Genomic DNA, 25,008 nt, shown 5'->3' on the forward strand with positions numbered 1-25,008 from the left:
CATTTATTAGGTGCCTACTAAGTGCCAGACACTGTGCTGGCCAGAAAGAAAAATTCTACTCCAATGAGGGAGACAACAAGAACATACAAAACTATGGTTGGCATAAACATGCATAAATATAAATAAATAAATGCAGCCGTTCTTGGAAGCAATCAGACAGAAGGCCATCTGGGAGACTGGGCAGGTGGAGGGACGGGGCCTGAGCCCAGACTCTCTCCCCTCTGCTCCCCTCTGCCTTCAGCCAGACACATTTTGCTCACACCCTCGACTACTGGTGCCTCATCTTTACCCAAAGGTCCTTGCTGGCTCCACAAGAAGACCAACATTGGGTGACCCAGATGCTTTACACAGCACATCCCTAGGCCTGCCCAGGACATACACCAGGCTTCTCTTGGTCTTCATGCCTGTGCTCTTTCTACTCTCTATGGTTTTCCCCTTCTCTGACAAGTCAATCCTATTCAAGGTCCACCTCCTCAAAGAAGTCTTCTAGGAGGGACTGGGGCTGAGAGGGACTTTCCTCTTTTCTGAAACAAATAGAATTCTGTTACCATTCGTGATGTATGCATCCCACAGAATGTGCAATGCTGACCAGGCAACACCACCTGGACCTGGAGTCAGAGGGCACAGGCAGGACTCCCTGTTATGCTACTTACAACTATGATTGGGCCAAGATGTTCAGCTCACAAGCCGTGGACTCCAGATCTATACAACAAGGCGTTGGGTGAGATTTCCAAAGAATCATCAAAAACTATTTGAGGATAGTGCCAGGAGGTTACAGAATGTCCAGCTTTTATACCTATGGCCTGGGATTCTTTGGAAGAGGCAAAAGAGACGCTATACAAATCTAACAAGCACACAGTACCAATGTGTAGGAAAAGGGGAGAAAACCAACTGGTTTAGTTAACAAAGCTGAAACTAACTCAACTCATGGTTTGTTCAGTACAAATAAAGGAGTTCTAAACTGACACATTTACATGGTGAGCAGCTGCAGAACCCTGATTTCCTGAATGTGATATTATAGAAAATCTGGAAGAGTCAGGTACTTCTAATAATTAGAACAGGGTATTATTCTAGTTAAGATTACACATTCAGGGTGCCTTGGCAATAATATAACACTACACTGACTGTTTTTTCATTCTATCTTTACAGGTACAAGAATTTCCCTCCCTCCTTCGACCTTGCCTGTTCTGTTCCTTGAAGCTTCTTCATTTGCTCCCACATTTTACTCTACATTCAGTCTTTTCAACAACCTTAAAATAGGGGGAAAAGATCAAATGTGAAGTTATTTATGAAAAGACTCAAATTATCTTCTACCAGTTTTTCTCTGTACACCATGGGTGATGTTTGGGCATAAGAAGCATAAGAGTCCTAATCCTAGTGAAGTTTTCAAGATTTTAATTTGAAAATTCCACTACAAGCATAGTTGTAGAGCAGGAGAAGGGAACATCTGACCCACAGGCCATCTAAGTTCCTCAAAATCATTTGATCTGGTGTTGCCACAGAAAACTGCAGGTGGAACTTGAAATTCATTAAGTCTAGGGGCTTTTTAGGAGTGAATTCATTAAATGTTTGACCAAATATAGCAGTCTCATTTTTAATTTGATAATTTTTATAAGACCCACAGATGATATTATAAATATCCAAATGACCCTTGGCAGAAAAAAGGTTGGCCACCCCTGTTGTGGAGAAACATACTACTGATTGATGAGAAGCAGTTAAAAACACTCAGGCCAACTACACTGCAGATTATTTCCAGATATTCCAGATATCCTAGAATCAAAGGCAAATAAGAAATAGATGTCCTAGACAAGAAGAACAGTGTCCTGTGGTTTTTGACAATGAAGTTCCAACCAACCATGAGAGGAACATCTAGTACACCTTTACAGGCCATCTACAGAAGAAACAGGATCCAGTGGCAAGTTTTACTCTTGGGGTCAAGATCTAGATTCAACCTTCCTCTTGGACATACATGTCTTTGAGCCTCAGTTTCCCCATGTGTAAAACTTGCCAAGTCATTGTGACATTTGACTAAAATGAGCTAGGTAAAGAATGCTCTGCAAGCATGAAAAGTTCTACAGCAACAGCCTCATTGCTTGCAGACCAGTTCCATTCTCTCTACAATGAAGCTGTGAAAAAGTCTGCTCTCAAGATTTAGATTGAATATGGCTTCATGAGTCCTTGGTACATGAACTTTATGGGCTGCCTGAGGAGGAGAAAATTCATTTCCAAGAAAGTTCACTTCTTAGTAAACTAAAAACACAGACTCCAAGGAACAGGTTGGTTTCCTCTGCATGGAAGTGGCTGTTTGCAGCCCTTTTCCAGTTATCAATTAAAAATAGTAAGGAGCCCAGGAATGGGAACACAGCAGGTTCTTCATGGCCCTGGAGGGACTGATGGGTTTCAGAACAAAGAGGATGCTTAACTAGGCAGGTCACAGCCCCAAAGCAGATTCAGTTTGCTAAAGGGCCCTTGCTCCCTGGGAAATAGATAATAGTCTATTAGCATTTCTACTTTACAGATAAGGAAACTGAGGCTCAGAGATTTGAGTCAGATTAGGTAGATTTATTGACAAATGGAAAAGACTGAAGGCTATCTTCCTTAGAGTTTTCCTCAAGTCCTTGTTCATTTGACCTTTTAATTTTTAATCTTCAGTAGCCAGGGTTGTAGGCATGCTAGAAACATGGCTAATGAACAGGTAAGCATCCAATCAGAATCTGAACCTAAGGCCTCTTCATCATGGAATCTCATTTCCTAAAGAATGGTGGTCATCTGATCAAACCAAAGTAACTGTTTACTAGAGAAAGGTGCTTCTTTCTATCAGCCTAAAGGTGCTGCATGTGATCAACTGAGAGGTCTTTGCTGTTCTTCTCTTATTTGGGGCTAGCGTACCCTTTAGGTAAATTATAAATTAGTTACTGCTAATTAAAATATTAAGACTTCTAAATGGACAAAATCATCCAGCGGAGACTCTGTTTTGTGCTCTTAAGCAAAGGTCAAAAGCCCAGGATTGCCTAGGTTTACTGGATATTGCACCTCCAGCCTAAAGGAGGACAGAGGGCCAGAAACTTTCACAGAATCTGATTATTTGGGAATTGGAAAGGACTTGCCAGTCCTTTATCAAAACACAGGAAAGGGACCCCTACACCATTACATTCCTGACACGTGATCATCCACCATGGTGGGGGGAGCCCACCCCTTTGAGAGGTCCTATTGCCCTCTGGAAGAAGTCTGTTGACAAAGAAAATCCTCACACTTCAACGTGTCTCTGCACAACCTGGACTTTTGGCTTTTGAGAAGGTACTTTGTGGCCATGGCAAAATTTCATCCTTCTTCCATCTTCCTTCAAATCAATGTTCCTCTGTCTCCCCCCCACCTCTCATCTCTCTCTCTCTCTCCCTTCCCCACCCCTTTCCCTAGTGCATTGGGATGCTTCTCCTGGCTGCTCTTGTCTAGACTCTTCTCTGCTTGTCCATGACCTCCTCATTCCCGAAATCTTTGCTTCTCTTGATGTAGCCAAAGGTGGAATTACCCTGCTAAGCTGCCACTACCCCTGCCAACTCATACTAAGAATGAAAACTATTAAAATGCCAGGTCTTTTTTAAAAGGATTGCTTTCTATTCAAGTCTTGTTCCATCTTGTACTAGTAAAATTATTTTATCAAATGCAAGTATATGACTTTATATTTATTCCTACCAAGCTTTGTCTTATTAGATTCACTTCCATTGCTCTAGACTGTCAAAATCTTTTTTGAATTCTGACTCTGTCACCAAGAATATTTATTTATCCCTTCTAAGCTTGGTGCCATCTACACATTTTCCAGGTCAGATGGGGATATGGGAGAATCAAATGTAAAAAGTTGATAACATCTCCCACAAAGCCTTCACAAACAAGAACTATTCACGCAGTCTGGCTCCCATGATAGCATTAGGGAAAGGCAGCAGAAAGAGGGAAGGTGCTGTCCCAGCCAGGTGCTCATTGGCACAGACTCTGTTCAATGACACCAACCCCTCACCCAGAGCTGATTTCCCACCCCCAACAGGTCTAGCCTTGTGAGTCAACATTAAGAAGATTGAGAATGCCTGGACCAGACCTAGGAGATCCACTGCTCTGGATCATTATATGCATAAACTCCATCGTGGAAGGCATCATAGCACATCTAGAAACAAGGGGCAGATAGGAGGCCTAAAGGGACTTGAGATTATTCAGACTTTCCTTTCTAATTTTCTTTCTGGTAGGTTTTCAAAGAAAGTTGCTTGTGGGAAAACTCTGTGTGAGATTCAATCAACTAATCAATAGACACGTATCAGGAGTCCATTTATGTGTCACTTTGCTAAATGAGGAGACAAAAACTTGCAAGGAATTTGAATGTTATCAGAGGAGACAGCACATATGAATATACACACATGTAGCGACCTAGCTGTGGGCAACTTCAGACACTGTGTGACCCTGGGCAAGTCACCTAAGAGAACTCTGCCTCATTTTCCTCAGTTATAAAATGGAGAGAACAGTATCTACTTCACAGGGTTGATATGTGAAACAAATGAGATAAAGTGCTTTGCAAACCTTAAAATCACTATATAGATCCTAGTGATGAGAATGATGATGATGTCATATATCAAAGACACAACAGGTGATTTTGGTGGGAAGAAGACACTAGTAGTTGTGGGGAGGATTAGAGAAGGCTTCATGCAAAGGCTAGCACTGAGATGAATTGTAGGGAACAGTGGGGAGAATGGGGTGCATTCCAGGTCTAGTGGATGGATCATAGAGAGCCCAGACAAACTGCCTAGACCTGAAGGATTGAAAGGGTACAGTGAGGAATAAGAATGGAAAGGTTGTAACAAGAATGACATTGGCATACCCTCTCACAACCTTGCGATGGGAGCACATTAAACTGTCTCCTTTTTTATGACTAGGTTGGGACCAGGTTGTGAAACGATGGACATGCTGAAGAGGAGATGATCACAGAATTCCAGATGGAGAGCTGGAAGGCCTTTAGAGCTCACAGAGTCCCACTCCCACTTTTTACATATGAAGAAAATGAGGGACAGAAAAATTTTGTGAGTGACTTGCTCAAGGTCATCCAGGTAGTAGGAGGGAGGATTCAAACTCAAGTCTTGTATCAGTTCAGTGTTCTTTTTAGCATTTCATAGTGCTAGGAAATGAAGAAGCCTAAGTTTACTGAGGGCAGTAAGGACTAGTCTGGTCAGATTTGTGTTTTAGGAAGATCATGTTGGCAGCTACAAGATAGATGGATTGAGTGAGGCCAGAGTTTAGTCAGGGAGACTCAGAGGCTACAGACCAGATGAGAGATGATGAAGGCCTGAATTAGGGCTGGCAGTTCTAGTGAATAGACAAGGAAGAAGGGATGTTGTGGAGACAGAAATAATATTTAGCAACTGCTTGGATTTATGAGGGGCCTGATTAGGAGGAGTTAAAGCTGCCACCAAGGCTATAAACCTGGGTCAGTAGAAGGCTGATGGTGCCCCTCCTTAGTGGACGTTCATATTCTTTCAGTCTAATGAGCTTACAAGGAAACTTATGGGTAGTCAAGATACCGGGGAAAGTAAAATAGGCAGGAGGGGAGCATGTCAATAGAACATTAGGAAACATAGATGAGGAAGACTAGAATGGCCCAAAGGAAAACTGCCATCTGTGACTGCAATCTTTCTACCTCCATCTTAGCACCTCCTCTGACACCCTATGGTCCCTTTCCCCATTTGATGACTTTTTTCTTTTTTTTTTTAAAGATTTTATTTATTTTGAGTTTTATGATTTTCTCCATGATCTTACTTCCCTCCCCCATCCCCCACAGAAGGCAATTTGCCAGTCTTTACATGTGATGAGAGAGAAATCATATCCTTAAGGAAGAAACATAAAGTATAAGAGATAACAAGATCAGACAATAAGATATCAGGTTTTTTCCCTAAATTTAAGGTAATAGTCCTTGGTCTTTGTTCAAACTCCACAGTTATTTCTCTGGATACAGATGACATTCTGCATTGCAGACAGTCCCAAATTGTTCCTGATTGTTGCACTGATGGAATGATGCAGTCCATCAAGGTTGATCAATTTGATGACTTTTTTCCTGGAACCTCCCATTTAAGGAAATGCCCAGGTCAGCCATGCTTACTTCTTCACCCCTCTTCTGGCTCAGTTCCTGACTCTTTGACCTTCTCTACTGTGGGCCCTCCTCCACAACTCCTACATTTCAGCTCCTTTAATGTGCTCATTAGAATGTAAGCTCTATAAATTCATAATCTTCAATTTTTAAAAGTTGTCTTCTGTTCATCTCTTTTTTTCCTCCCTAATATTTTCTATTTTCCATTTGGATCTGATTCTTCTCCCAAAACAAGTTCAATATAGATCTCTGTTTATGGTTAGAAATATAGAGCTTATATCAGATTGCTTTCTGCCAGAGGGAGAAAAATTGTAAAACTCAAAACCTTGTAAAAACATGATTGGTAAAAACTACCATTGCATGTAGTTGGAAAAACCAATAAATAAATAATTAAAAAAACAGAACATAAGCCCTAGGAGAACTTCCTTTTGTAACTCAAAGTTTACTGCAGTGCCTAACATATAGTAAACTTTGAATCCACCACCAGGGTCTACTCTTCTCTAGGCTTCTCTAGCTTTTTTTCCATTAAGAAGGAGAGCTCAAGACTTTCAAAATGGTACAGTGGAAAGAAGATTAAGGAGACCTGGGTTCAAATCATGTCTCTGGTGCTTAATCGATATGATTTGGAAAGAGTCATTTAACCTCCAGGGCTTCAGGTACCCTATCTGCAAAATAGGAAGGCAGCCTCTGAGAAATCTTGTGAGAAATATTTCTCATTTTTAATAACTAATTATTGTATCAAAAACCAAGATTTTCCCCCACCCCCTTCTTCTACTTCCTCATTCAGAAACCAACCAGTATAAGAAATTTCTTAGAAACTTACCCAAAAGTCAAGATCTAATCAGAAAGTAAAAAAAATTCTGAGTTTGGGCTAGCAGGTATATATCTGTTCATTGTGTTTGCTCTGAAAAGCCTGAGAAAATTCTCTCTATTCTCCCTATGATCTAGAGAGGTGTAATGGAAATTGATGTCTCCTTGACCAAGACTCGAGGGACCGAAGTCACAAACACCAAGACCTTCATTTTAATCTAGCCCCATGCTCTCATTATGTTAACTAAACCCCTTGGAATCACTTCCTCTTCAAAGGGTATATAATTGTGACCCCATGGAAGTTTTACATTGAAACAATTTGGCCCTTGGGCCAGGGTACACCTAGAGACATCAGTATTTGATTTTAGGCAATTATGCTGAGTAACTTTCTGGCTCTGGATTATGGGGGTGGAGAACTGCAGATCACTTTCAAGTCAGTCTATCAGGGTTTCTGTGATCAGTCAGAAAAATGACGCTATATAGCTAGCTACTGACCCAGAAAGATTTCTTAATCCAGAGAATGTAAAGGAACAATAGACCCAAATAAGTGTAAAAATATTACAGATAAATGTATCGACTCCTTGAAGCTGAAATGATCAGTGTTGATTGATCCTATCTAGTTGATTGACTTTGTCTTGTAATTGCTTAAGACAGTCTTTGTCTTTAAATATGGTTCAGAATTCAACTAACCTAAAATGAATTAAGTTCAGAAATCCAGCTCTCCTGCTAATCATCGATTTATTCTTGCCTCAAGGAATTTAGCTGATCTCAGGGACTGGATGTGAACATAAGGGGACTGGGTCTAAAATCCACTCCACCAAGTTATCCTTCAAGGGTGTCTGGTTTGCTGTCCAAAAGTCTGGCCCATTGTCTTGCAGCTGGACTCTTAAGAAAGAATGAGGGAGGTCATTGTTAGCCTTCATTACCAAACTTCCAACCAATAATATTGTTTCCCCCTCCCTCAGTTCAATCCCATGATACCCTATTCTGTTCTTTTTTTTCTGCACTCCCCTAAATAAATAAAAGGGGAACTCATATTTTTGCTCAGGGTCCTAGGCATAAATAGAGGCATGTCTTTGACCCATTTATTGTCAGGAATCTTGCACAGAAAATTTCCTCAGTTTTCCTTTTGGTTAAATTTCATACACATACTAAGGCCATTCATTCCAAGGAAAGGACACCCTCAGATAAAGCTAGGCAAAACTGTTGCACTGCTAGAGTAATACAGTGGGAAGAACAATACATTTTTCAGTGAAAAATACCTGGATTCATAATCCAGTCTCTGCTACTTGCTGCAGTGTGATAATGGGCAACACTCTGGGGTCATCCAGCTCACAACTTATGATCTTCTCTTTAGAAAGGAAACTTGGGTATAGTTGAAACAACACTGAATTAGAAACCCTGAAATCCTCACTCTAACACGGACCAGCTCCATGGCCAGGCAAATCACTGAGATCCCAATTCAACACAGGTGAATAATAAGACCAGTTGCTTTGCAACCTTAAAGCATCATTCTTTTTTAACTGTACATCTGATGGAATTCAGAACTGGCACAAGAGACTACCATGCTACTATATTATTCTGAACAAAAGTAGTAAGATATAAATTCATGTACAGATTTGCTGAAACCATAGTTGTGATGATTCCAGTAGTACATGCGGGAGATTGATATATATGGAATTTCGTGTTCTCATATGAGTTTTCTTTCTTCTGACAGGTTTCTTTTTTTTAAGAGCCTTTTATTTCACATGATTTGAAATTTATAGTGTAGTATCATGACATCTATTTAAAAATTAACTGTTATGATGCTCCACGTTCAGTGCAATTTACTTGTGAATTCACAAAGATACATTGAAAGACTGAATTTGTAGGACAAGAATTTTGTCTCTTGTTCATTTATGAAACATAATAAGCTTCCAATATATAATCCTATTGCTATAGCTAAGTAATGATTATTAGAAGTTCAAATAATGCAAAAATCACTTTAGTGAGAATTATAAAATTGTATATGATTGCATATAATGCTGATGATGTTTATCCTTTGTTCTCTTTTCTTTTTTTTTTTTTTAGGTTTTTGCTAGGCAATGGGCTTAAGTGGCTTGCCCAAGGCCACACAGCTAGGTCATTATTAAGTGTCTGAGACCGGATTTGAACCCAGGTACTCCTGACTTCAGGGCTGGTGCTTTATCCACTGTGTCACCTAGCCGCCCCTATCCTTTGTTCTCAAAGGAGACATGACATCAGAGAGGTAATACCATGACAATCATGTGAATTGGATTTGAGTGAGAGGGTACTGTGAAAAGTCACCAGCCTCACTTGTTCCTCCACAGCCATCTGGGTCCAGTAACCAGATATCAATCAGGACGACTGGGAAATGACCCTGAATGGGAGGCAATCAGACTTAAGTGATTTGCTCAAAGTCGGGACCTCCTGACTCCAATGTCAGTATTCTCTCTACTAAATCACCTAGCTGCTAGTCAAAATTCAAATAATACAACCCGTGCAAGATAGTTGAGGGTTTTAACATGCTTACCTATTGATCTGTATGGGAGTGATGTGTTGGGTATACTATGTTACCAACAGTTATATTAATTTTCTTAAATGTCTTTAAAATGGACAAATGAAGCACTTTGGATGGAAGCAAATATCTGGGTAAACTAGAAAATGCTGATATCTTGAAAGAAATGCCTAAGAAAAAGCAGGTAGTGTATAAATGGAGGCATGTACACTCAAGTGATCTGAAGATACCTTTGAGCTAGAGAAGATGGGAAGCACAAAGTCATGAATGCTGACCCCAATGTCTACTGAAGCACTTGCCTTGCTAGAATGTGGATAAAGTTCCTGAACCTACCAGTATATGGGTGTGAACATTTAAAGAGAAAGCGTTCAGAAAGTTCAGAAAGAGCTCTTTTTACATTCCTAAACTACTTTAAGAAACAATAACAATGTTTTCACCATGTTGTCAGTGTAGATTTATCTTTATATATAATATTCAGTAATTTCTTCAATTTTGCTTTCTATAATTACTCTGTTATTTTATAATAAACTCGAATCAGAAAAATGTTTATCTATTGCTGTTACATTACATTAACAGATAAAACTTATTTTTAAATGTTTCTTTGCATATTTCCACTGGGTTAAAGCAAAGGTCCATATTTTTATGTATAATTCATTATAAATTTGGATACTGAAAATTTGAATAATGTGACGGCTTCACGTGATTCATTATTTGACCTAATTGGAACCTAGCTCTGTTATTGGAAAGTTATGTCATCTTGCTGAATTATCTTCATGATCACCATGATCTCCTTTTTTCTCACCTTTTTTTTTAATGGAGTCTCCATAGAAGCAGCCCTGGGACAAGGTGTCACACTGCTTTTATCTTTTTAAGGTTTTTGGGATACTCTGCATCTAATGTTGTCTTTACAGCCTGTGCAGATAAAGTAACTACTTACAATTGAGACGACCTTGGGAATTGATGCCTGTCATCATATTCTCATGAGACTCTGATCTCCCTGGAGAATTTCTCTCCACAAAATGAACACATTATTATTTTAGTGGGAGGGAAAGGAGGCATTCTCAGCTGAGGAATCAGAAAAGGTCAGGAACAGAAGGGATGTTTGAGGGGAAATCTAAAAGAACCCAGGGATTCCAAGAGACAGAAGGGAGGACAGGGGATGTTCCAGGTGGGGTGGGGCGGGAGTTCGTGGGGGTGCTCAGTGCCTTTCTATTGCTCTTGGATGTTCTCCAATTCTACTTAAGTAGTTGATCTCAGGACTCTGCTTTTCCACCTTAATGTCCTCCAGCTATAAGAATACATTTTCCCTTGTGGCTGATTCTTTACAGTTGTTGGTCAGACAGGGAGATGACCAATCTATGATCCAGTTGGCCTTCCCTCTGTTCCTCAGCCATGGGTCACACTATTATATTAGCCAGATAATCCACAAACATTTGTGTCATGAGGGAGACAAAAGACATGTGAATGAAAGAGCCAGAGATGAAAAGTTCCATGAAAGAAGGGCCCAGCCCTCATGACAACTTCTCCAGTTCCTGGTTCAATCCTCAATACAGAGCAGATATTTAATGGTTTTTGATTGATCTTGACACAAGCACTAACCTAAAAAAGTCCAATTTCTATATATTTTAAGGTTTGCAAAGTGATTTCATACTAGATGCTTATGAGGATGATGTGAACCTATCTGATCAAAGCTTTCCTATACAGTATCCTTCAGCTTGACTGAGTGGGGAAATCCCGTTTTTATGGCTCTCAATAGTCCTTTCTCTACCCTCTCACAAGAAGACTGTATCATCTCATTAAAACATCTTCAGTAGCTTCCCACTGCCCAATATTCTGAGCCTGCTAGTTTCCATTTTTTATTTCCTAATCTTCACCTTCCCTGACACCCCATTTCAGTCAAACCAGCCTCCCTAAAGTTACCTCATCTATGACATTCCATCTATATACTGAGGCCCTGGCTGCCCCCTCCCTCCTATCCCTTAGTTTCTCCAGCTTCTTTCAAGATTCATTTCAAATCCCTTCCCTCTGCAAGAGACCTTTCCTGATCTCCCCCAGTCCCCTCCACATGAATGCACATAAAACATTGCTAAGGCCTTCTCTACTGAGATCATCTTCCATCTTCCCTGTTCACATCTTCTATGTCCCTTCATTTCCTACACTAGAACATAAGCTCCTTGAGGGCCAGGGCTAATAGTTTATTTTCTTTAAATCTCTGGTACCCAGCCCCTTCATCAATGCTTGCTGACTGACTGGCTGCCTTGCCCTAGGGATGCTCAGCCAACTGCTGTTGCCTCTGGCATGGAGTTCTTACTGTGACTTTGCACTATATAAGCCAGATTCTCCCAGGGGAGAAAAGGTTTCTCGAGAAAGGTTTCTCCTGCTTTTGAGTCAACAATTCCTAACATCATGTTTTGTATATAGCAGAGATTTATTAAGGATTTGTTGAATTTAAGCACATAAAGTAGTGTTATCTCTTAGTAAATAAATTCCTGCTTGAAAAAAAAGATACTGTGACATTTCTAGGACACTATGACAACCAAAGGAAGACACTAGAAACTCAATTCACATCAAATTATAAATGGACAAGACCGAAATATGCAGTTTCAGAGCAGTAACATTCCTCCTTTTTACCTCTCCCATACCTGTGCTGCCCCAGGTTCTTACCAAGTAAGAGTTCAAATTTTAGGTACTTCTCCAGAAAAAGCTCAGGGTTTGTGTCTCCCAAATAAGCTTGCTGGAGGTTACTGTTTTTGAATAAATGTGGTGAAAGTCCTCACCTAGAAGACTGTGAGCAGAGATTACAGAGGCTGCCTCTGTTCCCTCTATTCAACTCTGGTTTGATCCATAAAGATACCATGTGGGTAAATGTAGCATACTATACCATTCTCTGCCAAGCCTTACTGCCCTAAATCACTGGTCACCACTGGACCATTGCAATGACTTTTCCATGAGGAGCCTGATGAATGTAGTCAGGAAGGTGAATTTGTTCTCTCCAAATCTCTGTATAATGACTTCCATTAAAAAAAAGGCAACAGATTAATCTCAAATGGAAAACAGAATGGACCCATGTTTAACTTTCTGACTACATTACCATCCTTCAAATACTTCAAAACAATGATCATATTCCTCTAAGTCCTCTTTTCTACAGACTATCCATCCTCCTAGCTCCTTCAAGAAGTCCTCCTACAGCATGCTCTTAAGACCCTCTACCAAACTGCTGACCCTCTTCTGACTTCTTTCCAGATGATCAATGTTTCTATTAAAACGTGAACTAAGCACAATGCTCTCATGATGGTCTGACCAGGGCTGAGAATAGCAGTGACTATCACTTTGATAGTCTTGGATTATGCTTCTCAATGGAGTCTGTCCAAGGTTACATCTGCCCCATTGGCTACAAAGCAGTGGAGCTCACAAAGCCATTAAAACTTCCAGGTGAACAATTTCCACCCTGTGAAGCTGGTTATCAGATAGGCCCACAGTTCTTGTGGTGGCCTGGAGATGTGTTTAGTTTCTCAAGACAAGGTGAAGGAGAACTCTGGTAGACTACTCCAGGTGAGGAGGCTTTGAGCACAGGTCTGGAGCAGTGGTCACTAAGTTTAGGGAATATTTTCCATTTTTGCAGCTGCATGAAAAGACCATCTGTAGTTCATGAAAAAAGACCAAGATACAACTAAAATGGTAGAATGGAGCTGAAATCTCAGGTCTCTGAGACAGATATCAGAGGGAAGTCCTGCTGAATTACTAATCCAGGTGGTTGTGGTTCTGGTTGTTGCTGTTGTTTTGGGGGAATGACTAGAAAGCCCTTTTCTCCTAAGAGGCCCATCATGGCAAGGAACAAATCTGCATAAATATATATTTATATCCTTTAAGTAAAATACTGTCTCTTCCAGCATGGCCATCATATTAGCAGACCAAGAGTTCTGTCTAAATTTGGCTTTGACTTAACCTCAAAGAGGACAAAAGGGAAAAAAGCATTAGGACCTTTGCTCCTTGTAGCCATTACTTAATTGCTTAATAATGCCTCACTCCTCAAAGATTCCTGCCATAGGGGTATAGTTATTTCTGCCATAGGGAATTATGTTATTCTGGCAGCAATTTGGAGTAATTTGTCCTTAAATGATCTTACTGAGTTAAAAACTTCCAGTCAGTACAATTTCTAGAGAAATCTCCTAATATAAACATATGATATCTCTGTACTGATCACAAATTGCCTACTCTCAGTTTCATCTGTCTGTTCTCACACCACTTAATTCTGCAGAGGAAAAGATAATCAATATAAGGGGGCAAAGAACAAGGTATATTTCCTGAAGAGATATGCAAACAGAAAGACATCAATTTCTGTTCATCTATAGCAACTTTTTGGGAAAAAACCAATAGCACTAAAAGCATAATAGCTAAGTGAACTGTTCTAGAAATCTTCCCATCAAATTCTAGCCACCATCTTGACATAATTACTTGGCCAACCTTTTCCATCAGCATAGACAAATATTGTTAAAAATAATAAAGGGATGGGGGCAGGATGAGAGGAGTGAACAAACCAAAATCTCAAAGTAAATTAAGATGAATCTGGAAAAGAAGGAAATGTGTATATATATATATATTTATATATGGACAAGTCACAGTACATTAATCTAGTCATGCATAAACTGCCAAATTGGGCCCACTGCAATCACCCACATTGATGAACTTACAAGTGTTCTTTCTTTTTGGTCCACAAAAATCTGATATAAGATTGCAACGAAATTAATTTAAGGTGAAGGAAGGAATAGGTTTGAATTAGAATGTCATGTAACTGGAATCTGCAAAGTCATTAATTTCATTATAACTAATATTATAACTGAGTCTCATCAGCTAGATTTTCCACATAGTGAAAAATTGGGTTGTCCCATTGTCATTTTATAACAGGCTATCTCTTGGGGCTGTTAAGTCCCATTTTTTTTGCCCACAATTTGCTCTATGCCTTACTACCCAAGACAAAGCAAGGGGTGAGTGCTCAAGAACCATCCTTGTGTGAAATATTAATGGATTTACCCCCAGGGGACTAATAACATTCTCAGTCTTCCAATTTATTCTTTTTTTTTTAGGTTTTTGCAAGGCAAATGGGGTTAAGTGGCTTGCCCACGGCCACACAGCTAGGTAATTAGTAAGTGTCTGAGACCGGATTTGAACCCAGGTACTCCTGACTCCAAGGACAGTGCTTTATCCACTGACACCTAGTCACCCCTTTCCAATTTATTCTAAGGCAGATTTTCATTCATTTCACTGTTTGATGAGCCTTTCTTCTAGAAAACATTTTATGAATTTTATTCATAAAACTGGACTTTAAGACAATCCATCATACTCTGGCATCTCCTACACTGTGACTGTAGAAGTGAAAGTCTGCCATAATATTCAGAACAATGAGGTCACAGTGATGCTGGGACTGTTGCCTTTGTATTGGGCAAGAGACAAGCCAGCCCTGTCTACACTACCAATCACCATGTGACATGAATTCTGAATTATTCTTGTTGGATAACAAAGATAATACACATTTAAACATTGATTCCATTGCTTGCAGAGGAGGGCAGAATACCTTGGAGATGAGGTGATAAATATTTGTTAGGGAAGATAAATCAAGTTTAGGACAAAATCATCTTTCTCTAGTTCTCCAAATCTTTCCTTCCTCCTACCTTTCCTCAGAATTACTTTATAAGGTTTTGGTTTCTCAAGTCTTGTTTTCTAATGGGTAAAAAACTGCCATAATCAGATTTTAATGTTCTAAAGAGATAACACGATTAGATACTGGAATGACTCATGACTATTCAATAGCACAACACCAACAGGAAGCTGAGGCCATTCTCATCTGATTTGGTGACAGCGGAAAGTAACTGGGCTTGCCTTACCTTCGGCTTGAATGCAATGACTTTCAAGACCATCTCCACGGTGAACACTCCTGTAAAGACCATGTTCAGGATGTCCATGGCATCATTGAAAATCTTGGATTGTTCATAATGCTGTGGGGGAAAATATTGACTATTTCCTATGAAGTAATTACTGAGTTTTATTTATGCATGATAAAATAAAATGTTAGAACACAAAGGCTTTTTAGACACCATATATGGCTGAAGCTAGGACATAGAAGTCATACAGAAGCCCCTGTCTCACATTTTTGAAACAACAAGAATACTCCCTCTGTTTGCCCCCACTGGGCAAACACCTGAGCCTCTGGCCTGAGATGAGCCAGGAGGGAAGTGAGACAAGCTAGTCCACTTGCTAGGAAGGTGAATATTAAAAGATGGGATTCTGACACTAGTCAGCAGTCAATGTCTCTCATCAGATTAGAAGGAATTTCTATTCCTTTGGAAGGAAGATGTCCCCAATTCTAGGCAGTACACAGTTCAATGAGAGCATCTTCACCAGAAAGTGAAGTCCTAAGTCAAGAACAAGTCTGGGATCAGGGTATGCAAGTTCTAAATCTAATCGCTAAAGCTCTTGCTTAGTTTCCTCACTGCCTCATCTTCCTTAGACCTCTCATTTCCTCTAATTTCAGCCATGCTGAAGTGCTGAGTCTCTTCAATACAATGCTGAAATGTCCTTGCAGTCAGGATGCCCTGAGTTTGAATCTTCCCTCTGACCCTAGCTGTGCGACCATGAGCCAGCCACAGATTTGTCTCTTCCATAAAATGGGGTTAGGGTTAGGATTAGGGTTAGGGTTAGGGTTAAGGTTAGGGTCGGAAAAATTAGGGTTGGAAAAATTAGGGTTAGGGTTATTAAGAATTAGATGGGGGGTGCTGTGCTAAATTCCCAGTCCAACTTTCTTCTCCAGAGCCATTTGGGTCCAGTGGACTGATAGGAATCAGGATGACTGGAGATGACCATGGATACAAGGCAATCAGGGTTAAGTGACTTGCCCAGGGTCACACAGCTGGTAAGTATCAAGTGTCTGAGGCTGGGTGCCATCTAGCTGTGGTTTCCATTTTAAAATATTCAGTGTTTTATCTGATTCTTATTTTTCCCCTTTCATTTCCTCCCCTCTAAGCTTATTTCTGTTCCTCCAATACCTTGCTCCTGCCCCTGCTGTCACAGTCACCTCCTTGTTTCTAATTTGCCGAATTTGCCACTGTATGCAACATAGATATATAAGTTTTTGACATACCCAGGCTCTATGACAATGCTACCTACTGCCCCCCCCATACAAAACAATTCCCAGTCATAAATCTCCAGACAAGAGGGCTTTTCCACTTCATCCCTCTTTGTTTACTTGTCCAAGGGACTTCCTTACCTGCATGGCCAAGCACAAGGTGTTGAGCATGATGAGGACGAACATCATGTACTCGAAGGGGGAGGAGTTCACCACATACCAGAACTTGTACTGGTAGGGATTTTTTGGAATATATCTCCGTAGAGGCCGGGCTTTCAAGGCATATTCGACACATTGACGCTGCAAAAGCAGGAAATGGTAAGAATGTGGGGCTGAGAGTTTCCCTTGAGAGGTGAGAGTCCTGCTGCACTGCAGGTGATTTCAGCCTTTCCACAATGCAAGCAGAAAAGCGAGTTTGAGAACAAAGTTGACCAGGCTTTTAGGACACTCAGTCAATCCAAACTAACCCCATGGACATGCTCTGACCAGGCCATGAAGGCCATAGGGGTTGGGGTCATGGCCCACAGAATGATGGGGAGGTCAGAAGCAGCCTGTGACTTGGGGCAGCCCAGGCCTGTTCCCTTGCTCCCATGCTCTCGATCTCAGCTCAGAGCATATATTTCTCTGCTCTCACAGCCTGGCCTCCTGAGCCCTGCTCTCTGCATTTCCTCTGTGGCCTGTGGAGCCATTCCTTTCTCTGATCTTCAATGCACCTTCAGTGCTTTGCTGCTCCAGGGCCCTGCAGACCAAACTAACTCTTCTACATTTTCCTAAAAAAGATGCTTGACCTCCAGGACCATCCCCTGGGGAGGCCTTGTCTTGACTGTCTCTGATGCTCCTTCCTGGCCTCTCAAGGCACCAACAGACTTTGTAAAAGAATCCTCGTATTTGCATAGAGGGACTAATACTGCTAGGATACACCTAGAACTCAAAACTAGGCAAGGAAGCATAAACAACTTTTCTTAAACTTCCTCTGGATGGGCAGAATCACGTGGGCAGGTATCACCGGGAAACAAATAGAATCAAGAAACCTGGGTTTTGCCACTGAGCACCCAACTGTGTAACCCTGGGTGGTGGTAGTAGTAGTAGTAGTAGTAGTAGTAGTAGTAGTAGTAGTAGTAGTAGTAGTAGTAGTAATAACAACAACAACCATAATAACAACTACCAGCAATTATAAAGCATTTTAAGTTTGCAAAGAGTCTTGCAAATATTATCTCATTTGATACTCACAACAATTCTGGGAAATGGGTGCAATTTTTACATCCATTTTACAAAGATTAATTTGCCCAGAGTCACACAGGTTAAGTATTCTAAAACTGGATTTGAACTCAATTCTTCCTGAGTTATTTCTTGCTGAATGCTCTAACCACTGGGAAACCCAGATACCCAAGTCTGAGTTTCCTCTTCTATAAAATATGGGGTTGGTCTAGGTGACCACTAAGGTCCACTGCAGTCTAAATCTATGATGAAAGCTCACATTTAATTTTTTAAATCTACCCTAAGACTTCTGATATCAATTCATTCAACACTCCCATTTTGCAGTTGGGAAACCTGAGAAGATGACACATTTAGGAAAGAGTGAAGATATTTTTCCTTTCCCCATAAGAGGGCATAAAAAGGGAGACGTGTCCATCCAAGTCACTCATGAAAATAGCTACTGACCATGGAGAAGCTGAGATCCTGGGGTGGTTACCCCCAGGGACATGTGGACATGCCAGGGACTGTGAGGACTCAGAGGCAGTCTAGGCCTCATGGAATCTCTATGCCAATAGTAGGGAGGGTTTCTCCCTTCACAAAGTGCCCTCCTCCTCATTCTTGAGGGGAAGTCCTGCCCCTGCTCAGCATCCTCTCTGCTACCACCTTGTAGAAGTGACATGGTAGACACATGACAGTCTCTTTTGTGGCTCCAGGGAGGCCAACTGGGTGCTCCCTCCCCAAAGGAACCCCCAGGGCATATCCTTCTAACCTGATTCTTGTCCAGCTCGCAGTTCTTGTACTCTTTCTCTCCCTGCTCCTGAAAGGTGACAATTACAAAGCCCACAAAGATGTTCATCATGAAGAAGGCCACGATGATGATGTAGATAATGAAGAAGATGGAAATCTCTACCCGGTAGTTGTAGATTGGGCCAACATTCTCTCCATTGGAGTCAATGGCTTTATATAATAACCTGAAAGTATACACATGGATAAAAAACAGGGACAAGGATTCCTTCATGGCTCAAGCCCCTAGGAATTTTTCCTGTTTCCAGGCACCAAGAAAACAGCAAGCTCCTTCCTCCAAATTCCTCTAGGAGTTGGCACGTACTGTTTTATTTGATGAGTCTATTAAATTTTTTTAGTATGAACTTAGCAAATTAAAATTTTTAATATAGAAAAAATGTAATGAGAGGATCATATAGGAAACCATTCACTTCTAACACATAGTTTTTATTAAGTGCACATTCAATTTACCACAAGTGTTCCAACATTTGAATTTTCTTCTCTATTCTGGGTTTTTAAAAAGTTCATTGATACTTTATTTTTTCCTTTCCGAACTAAGTCTTTCTCCCACTCCTAAAAAGCCCTATTTTGCAGCAAAGAAGGATGGTCAAGTCAGATTAATGTATATGTTAACAATGTCTGAAAATAAACACCTCATTTTGTGCCTCTAATCTATGCCCTCTCTGCCAAGAGTCTGAAAACATGTTTCATCATCAGTCTTCTGGAGCCAGGACAGTCTTGGCACTGACCTAAGATTTAAAGCTTTGGGAGTTATTTTCTTTCTCATTATCATGACCAAAGAATAAGATGTTTTCTCAGTTCTTACTTTATTTTGTATGACTTCATCAATTCTTCTCAGTTTCTTTTTCTTTCTCTGAATCCTTCATATTCATGCTTTCTTGTGGTATAATAATCCTCTATTAACATTTGATCACTTGTTCAGCCATTCCTTTATTTTTTTTGAGCTGTCCTGGAAAGACTGGAATTTCCATTATTTTGTCTCTCAGGAATGCCTAGCACAATGTCTTGCATTTCTGAGCTTCTTGGTAAATATCTGATCATAGATCAGAGAGTTGAGAATCAGAAGATTCCTCAGCAAACATCTGGTCCAATGCTCTCATTTTATGAATGAGGAAAACTGAGGCCCAATGAGATTACTGATTTGCCAAAAATCCTACAGCTACTACTAGGAGAGCCAAGATTCTACCCAAGATCTTTGGTTCAAGAAATAGCTTTTTCCTGCCTCATAGTACCTGTGACACCTTAGTCTGTCTCCAATGGATTAAAGAGTTCCATATAATTATGAAAACATTTTTAATTTCAATTTTAAAAAATGTCACGTAGCCCTTGTGAGTGAATGTGTGTGAAGAGAAGGAGTGTAATGGGAGATGAACACTGACTTGGGACTAACAAAAGGTTGTTGAGGTTGGCAGCTGCTGCCTTGAGCTGCTGGTCAGAAATTAATAGCAGGGCAGTCCTGGCCCTCATTTGTCACCAGAGAGGTGCTCTCTGAGACCTGAGAAAGCAAGGTCTTGATGATCAACCACAACGACGCTCTCAGAACTTATCTCTAATTCACCCAGGGAGACAAACACCGCTCAAGTAATCAAGTAGTGTATGTGGCACAACACAGTGTATGTGGCACAGCACAGAAGATCTGACACAGCACCGGGGACATGGCAGTCACTGTCTTTGAGAAACTGGCCATGGATACAAGGGGTACTCCTGAAACTCTCTCTAGGAACTGTCAACATCTTTATTGTTAGGGATGAACAGAGGAGTAGCTTTGACATCTTTCCAAATGTCTCCCAAATCGTCGGCAATAGATAAATCTATTTTTTATTGAAATAATTTTTATTTTTTAAAATCTTGATCTCAACATCAAATACAATGTGTATACAACTTGGACAAGCAATTTTTCTTGAATAGTGAGTTATCACTGGAGTCTTGGGGGCCATCCCACAGGATGTTATGTGCTTCTGAATGTTGTATACCTAATATGTCCCACTGATCAGTATCTCTGGATTTTGATCAAGACTGAATAGTTCTGCTTTGCCCAAAGGGCAACAAAAATGTGCATACCCTTTGACCCAGCAATACCACTACTGGGTCCATACCCTGAAGAGATGAGGAAAAAGGGTAAAAACATCACTTGTACAAAAATATTTATAGCAGCCCTGTTTGTGGTGGCAAAGAATTGGAAATCCAGTAAATGTCCTTCAATTGGGGAATGGCTTAGCAAACTGTGGTATATGTATGTCATGGAACACTGCTGTTCTATTAGAAACCAGGAGGGGCGGGATTTCAGGGAAACCTGGAGGGATTTGCATGAACTGATGCTGAGTGAGATGAACAGAACCAGAAAAACACTGTACACCCTAACAGCAACATGGGAGTGATGTTCAACATTGAAGGACTTGCTCATTCCATCAGTGCAACAATCGGGAACAATTTTGGGCTGTCTGCAAAGGAGAGTACCATCTGCATCCAGATAAGGAGTTGTGGAGTTTGAACAAAGTGCAAGGACTATTCCCTTTAATTTAGAAAAAAACAGATAGCTTATTATCTGATCTTGTTACCTCTTAGACTTCTCTTCTCTTTACGGATATGATTTCTCTCTCATCACACCCAATTTGGATCAAGGTACAACATGGAAACAAAGTAAAGACTGACAGAGTGCTTTCTGTGGGGGGGGAGGGGGAGGGAAGCAAGATTGGGGGAAAATTGTAAAACTCAAATACTATCTTCAATAAAAATAAATTTAAAAAAAAGACTGAATAGTTCTGAAGATTCTGCTTGGTAGTATTTCTTTTTTTAAATTAATTTTTATTAAAGATATTATTTGAGTTTTACAATTTTAGTATTTCTTTTGATATGTGGTTCTGTGTAGTCATCTTCTTTTATATTTTTTGGACATTCTTGGCCATAGGAATAAACTTATTTTTTCTAACTCTACTGAGTAATCCTTTGGTAGTTTGATTGGCACGGCATTGAGTAAGTTAATAAATTGTAGCAGTGCTGTCATTTTATTATATTGTTTCAGCCTCCCCATAAGCAATTAATACTTCCCTAATTATTTAGACGTCTTTATTTCTATATGCATCATATTGAGGTTATATTCCTATACTTTCTATGTGTCTTGCTAGGAGTTTTTCCACATTTTTTTATTCTTTAATGTGTTTTACTGGAATTGCTCTGTCTCTGTGCAGTTTTGGGATAACATTTTGAAAATCTGATGATTATTTGTTTCATATCCTGAAACCTGGATAAAGTTATTAATTTTTCAATGAATTTTTTGAATCTATTGTTTTCCAAGTAAACCATCCTATCATCTCCAAAAAGTGATTATTTTATTTTCTCTTTGCCCCCCTCAATTTCATCTTCTGGTCTTATTCCTAGAGCTTTTGTAACACTATGTCATCAGATTGACTTTTTAATACCCACATTTTCTACTTTATGTTTATTTTTATATTTTTTATATTTTTTTTGGTTTTTGTAAGGCCGTGGGGTTAAATAAACAAATAAAATGTGCCCAAGGTCACACAGCTAGGTTATTATTAAGTATCTGAAGTTGAATTTGAACTTATGTCCTCCTGACTCCAGGGCCTGTGCTCTATCCACTGCACTACCTAACTGCCCCTCATTTTCTGCTTTATGTCTGGGTTCTAAAGGACCAAAAATTCCTTGACCTACAAAATATTCTGGGGGAAGGCCAGTAATGAAAGTGAGAAAAAGAGGCAAATCTTTCAGAAGAGAAAGTGAGGGGCAGGTGGCTGAGTTCATGAAAATTTGTTAAATGGGCAAGTATGGCTCTGGGACTTAGTGTACAGAAGAAGTCATATGTCAATCAATACTCACGCAGGCCATCCTTCAAATGTGGAGACTGTGAAAAGAGCCATCATAGCTGAAAGAACATTGTCAAAGTTGAAATCACTATTTTGCCAAACTCTCTCTCGAACCATTGGGCTGTTCACGTCCCCATCTTTGTAAAGGATAAAGAGTCCCCTATGTGAAGACAAAAACAAACAAACAAACAAAAATCATGAATCAACAATAGGCACTACTCTGAAATGTGGAATCTCTTGTCCACTATTCCCATTCTCTTTAATTAGCCCAAAGAGTTGAGGCTGTCCTCTGTCCTTCCTTCTCTTCTCCTTTCTGGAGTAGCTCTAACATTGATCTAAGCATCTGTTTTACACTAGGATTCTAAGGCTTGGTCTCAATGACCTCAAACTTGAAGTTATTTCACCTTCATCTACAAAGCACAGATAATAACATATACCTTACAGGGCTAGAGAGACGAGATGACCTCTGAGATCTCTTCCAACCCTAAATCTATGGAGGACCCACTAACTTCTAAGTTTTCTGCTGCTACTTTTTATTACTCACCTTCAAAATGGAAAGAAAACCAAACCCCAAATTCCCACAACGTTTTTGGAGATGCACTTACACTATGTAATGAAGAATAAAGTAAAGCAATGTAGGGGAAACAAAAGGAAAGAGAAACAGTACTTGTCCTTAAGAAGAAGCAAAAACAACTCCTTAAAAACAAGAGGCACAGAAGAACAGGGTTGTAGATGTAGAATCAGGAGAATGGTGCTCTGAGTGGTGGGGATGGGTCTGGTTCAGTTACCCAAATGCTCCTTCAGTGTCTTGATGGCCAGTGTCATACTGGCATCTATCTCTGTATAAACTGACTGCATCATTCAGGGCTAGGTTGGAGCTGATAATTGATGAAGATTTAGCTTTGGCCTCATGGCACAACTACCATCTACTATCTACTGCAAATACCACAACAAAGTCTCATGCAATTTCTGTTCTCACGAAGGAGGAAACTGAATAGTCTATCAATGTTTTTCCTTGAAAAGAAGCTGCTTTGAAAACCTTAGTCTGAGCCATATATTAAATGATCCTTGCTTACTTTGGCATCTGTACAAAGTCAGGATGGAATTCACAATCATTCTCTATCCAAGCTCTGGAATTTATGGAGGTAGACATTTCTGAGCCAAATGCCTAAATAAAGGTACTCTACCTTACCATAAAATGAGTTTTCCTGGTATATTTGGATCTACTTTTTATTCTAGTACCAGATCCCTTTGGAAGGTTCACTTTGTGCCAGTAATATCCCTCTCTACCTTTTCTAGTGAAAATTCTATTAAGACATGCAATCTCAAAGAACACCGCACTGTAAAGACAGAATTTTTCGAAGGGCCACAATCACAGAACTGCCCTACTTTTTTATTGTGTTAAATTTAAATGATATTTAACAAACAAATTGCCCATAAATAAGAAACTCAGAGTACCACATATACTCTCTTTTTGAGTCTTTGCAAACTTAAATGTTCATGTTTGTGGGTATCACTTAAGTTATAATACAAAATACTTTTTTTAAAAAAGAGAGTGAACAAAGAAGTAAATAAATTAGTTATGACTACAGTGAACAGCAGTACAGGAAGTGCCCAGCTATTAGCCAGTGGTTGGTCTTCTCCCTTTCAGCACAACTGAAAATTTGCCCCAAGCTGAACAGGTAGAATTCCTTTCCCTTGCCTCTGCTGCACCCTGGAGAACATGCAAATGCCCTATAGAGAGAGAGAGATGGTGGAACAGAGGAAGAAGGGAAAGCTGGGTAACTATTCCTAAAGCTTCTCCCTCATTCTTTTCTAAGTTTCCCCCTTCTTTATCATGATAACCCAACAGGATTCTCACTCCAGAAGATTCCCTCTCCCTTTGGTCCTTTATTCCTTTTTTGTTTTGCTTGTTTTGTAATTTTATTTTATTTTTTCCAACTACATGCAAAGACTTTACAACATTCGTTTTTTTGTAAGCTTTTGCATTTCACATTTTTCTACCATTCTCCCTTCCCTCTCCCCTCTGTTTTTTTCCAACTTCCTCTTATGTGTTGTCTTCTTCTATTATAATTAAGCTCCTTGAGGGTAGAGAATGTCTTTCATTTATTTTTATTTGTATTACAAGTGCCTAGCTGACAGACAGCATTTAATAAATACTTGCTGGTTTGACTTATCGAAACACTTTCCTAATTTGGAATGCCTTAGAGTGGTTTTTCCAGTGTTTTGTTTTGGTTTGATTTTTGTCTTGGATCCCTTGGGCCTGTAGAAATCTAGGGGTGGGGGTGAGGGTGGGATGCTTCTCAGAATCATGTTTTTGCAAGGCAAATGGGGTTAAGTGGCTTGCCCAAGACCATGCAGCTAGGTCATTATTGAGTGTCTGAGACCAGATTTGAACCCAGGTATTCCTGACTCCAGGGCCGGTGCTTTATCCACTATGCCACCTAGCTGCCCCTGAATCATGTTTTTTAATGCATAAATTATAGCGCAATATATAGGATCACAAGGAAACCAACTGAAAACATTAAAAAAGTTCCCAAGGACTTTAATCCTTGAGGATTATATCTACTATATACAACATATATATAAAATACAAGGACTATATCTTTGATAT

The 25,008-nt window shown here is 40.0% G+C and overlaps 1 protein-coding gene across 8 annotated transcripts in view; it reads right to left on the minus strand.

The window, feature by feature from the left end:
- The window catches only part of CACNA1D (calcium voltage-gated channel subunit alpha1 D), a 350,522-nt gene that overhangs the window by 81,582 nt on the left and 243,932 nt on the right, over positions 1-25,008 (minus strand). For all 8 annotated transcript variants that reach the window (XM_074199181.1, XM_074199185.1, XM_074199184.1 and 5 more), the window contains 4 exons: positions 22,408-22,554; positions 18,536-18,737; positions 16,711-16,869; positions 15,332-15,442 (listed from right to left, as the gene is read on the minus strand). In XM_074199181.1, coding sequence (XP_074055282.1) covers positions 15,332-15,442; positions 16,711-16,869; positions 18,536-18,737; positions 22,408-22,554 — 619 coding nt within the window. The remainder of the gene's footprint in view (positions 1-15,331; positions 15,443-16,710; positions 16,870-18,535; positions 18,738-22,407; positions 22,555-25,008) is intronic.

The sequence above is a fragment of the Macrotis lagotis genome, chromosome 8 (assembly GCF_037893015.1).
Source record: "Macrotis lagotis isolate mMagLag1 chromosome 8, bilby.v1.9.chrom.fasta, whole genome shotgun sequence".
In the NCBI taxonomy this organism is placed as follows: Eukaryota; Metazoa; Chordata; class Mammalia; order Peramelemorphia; family Peramelidae; genus Macrotis; species Macrotis lagotis.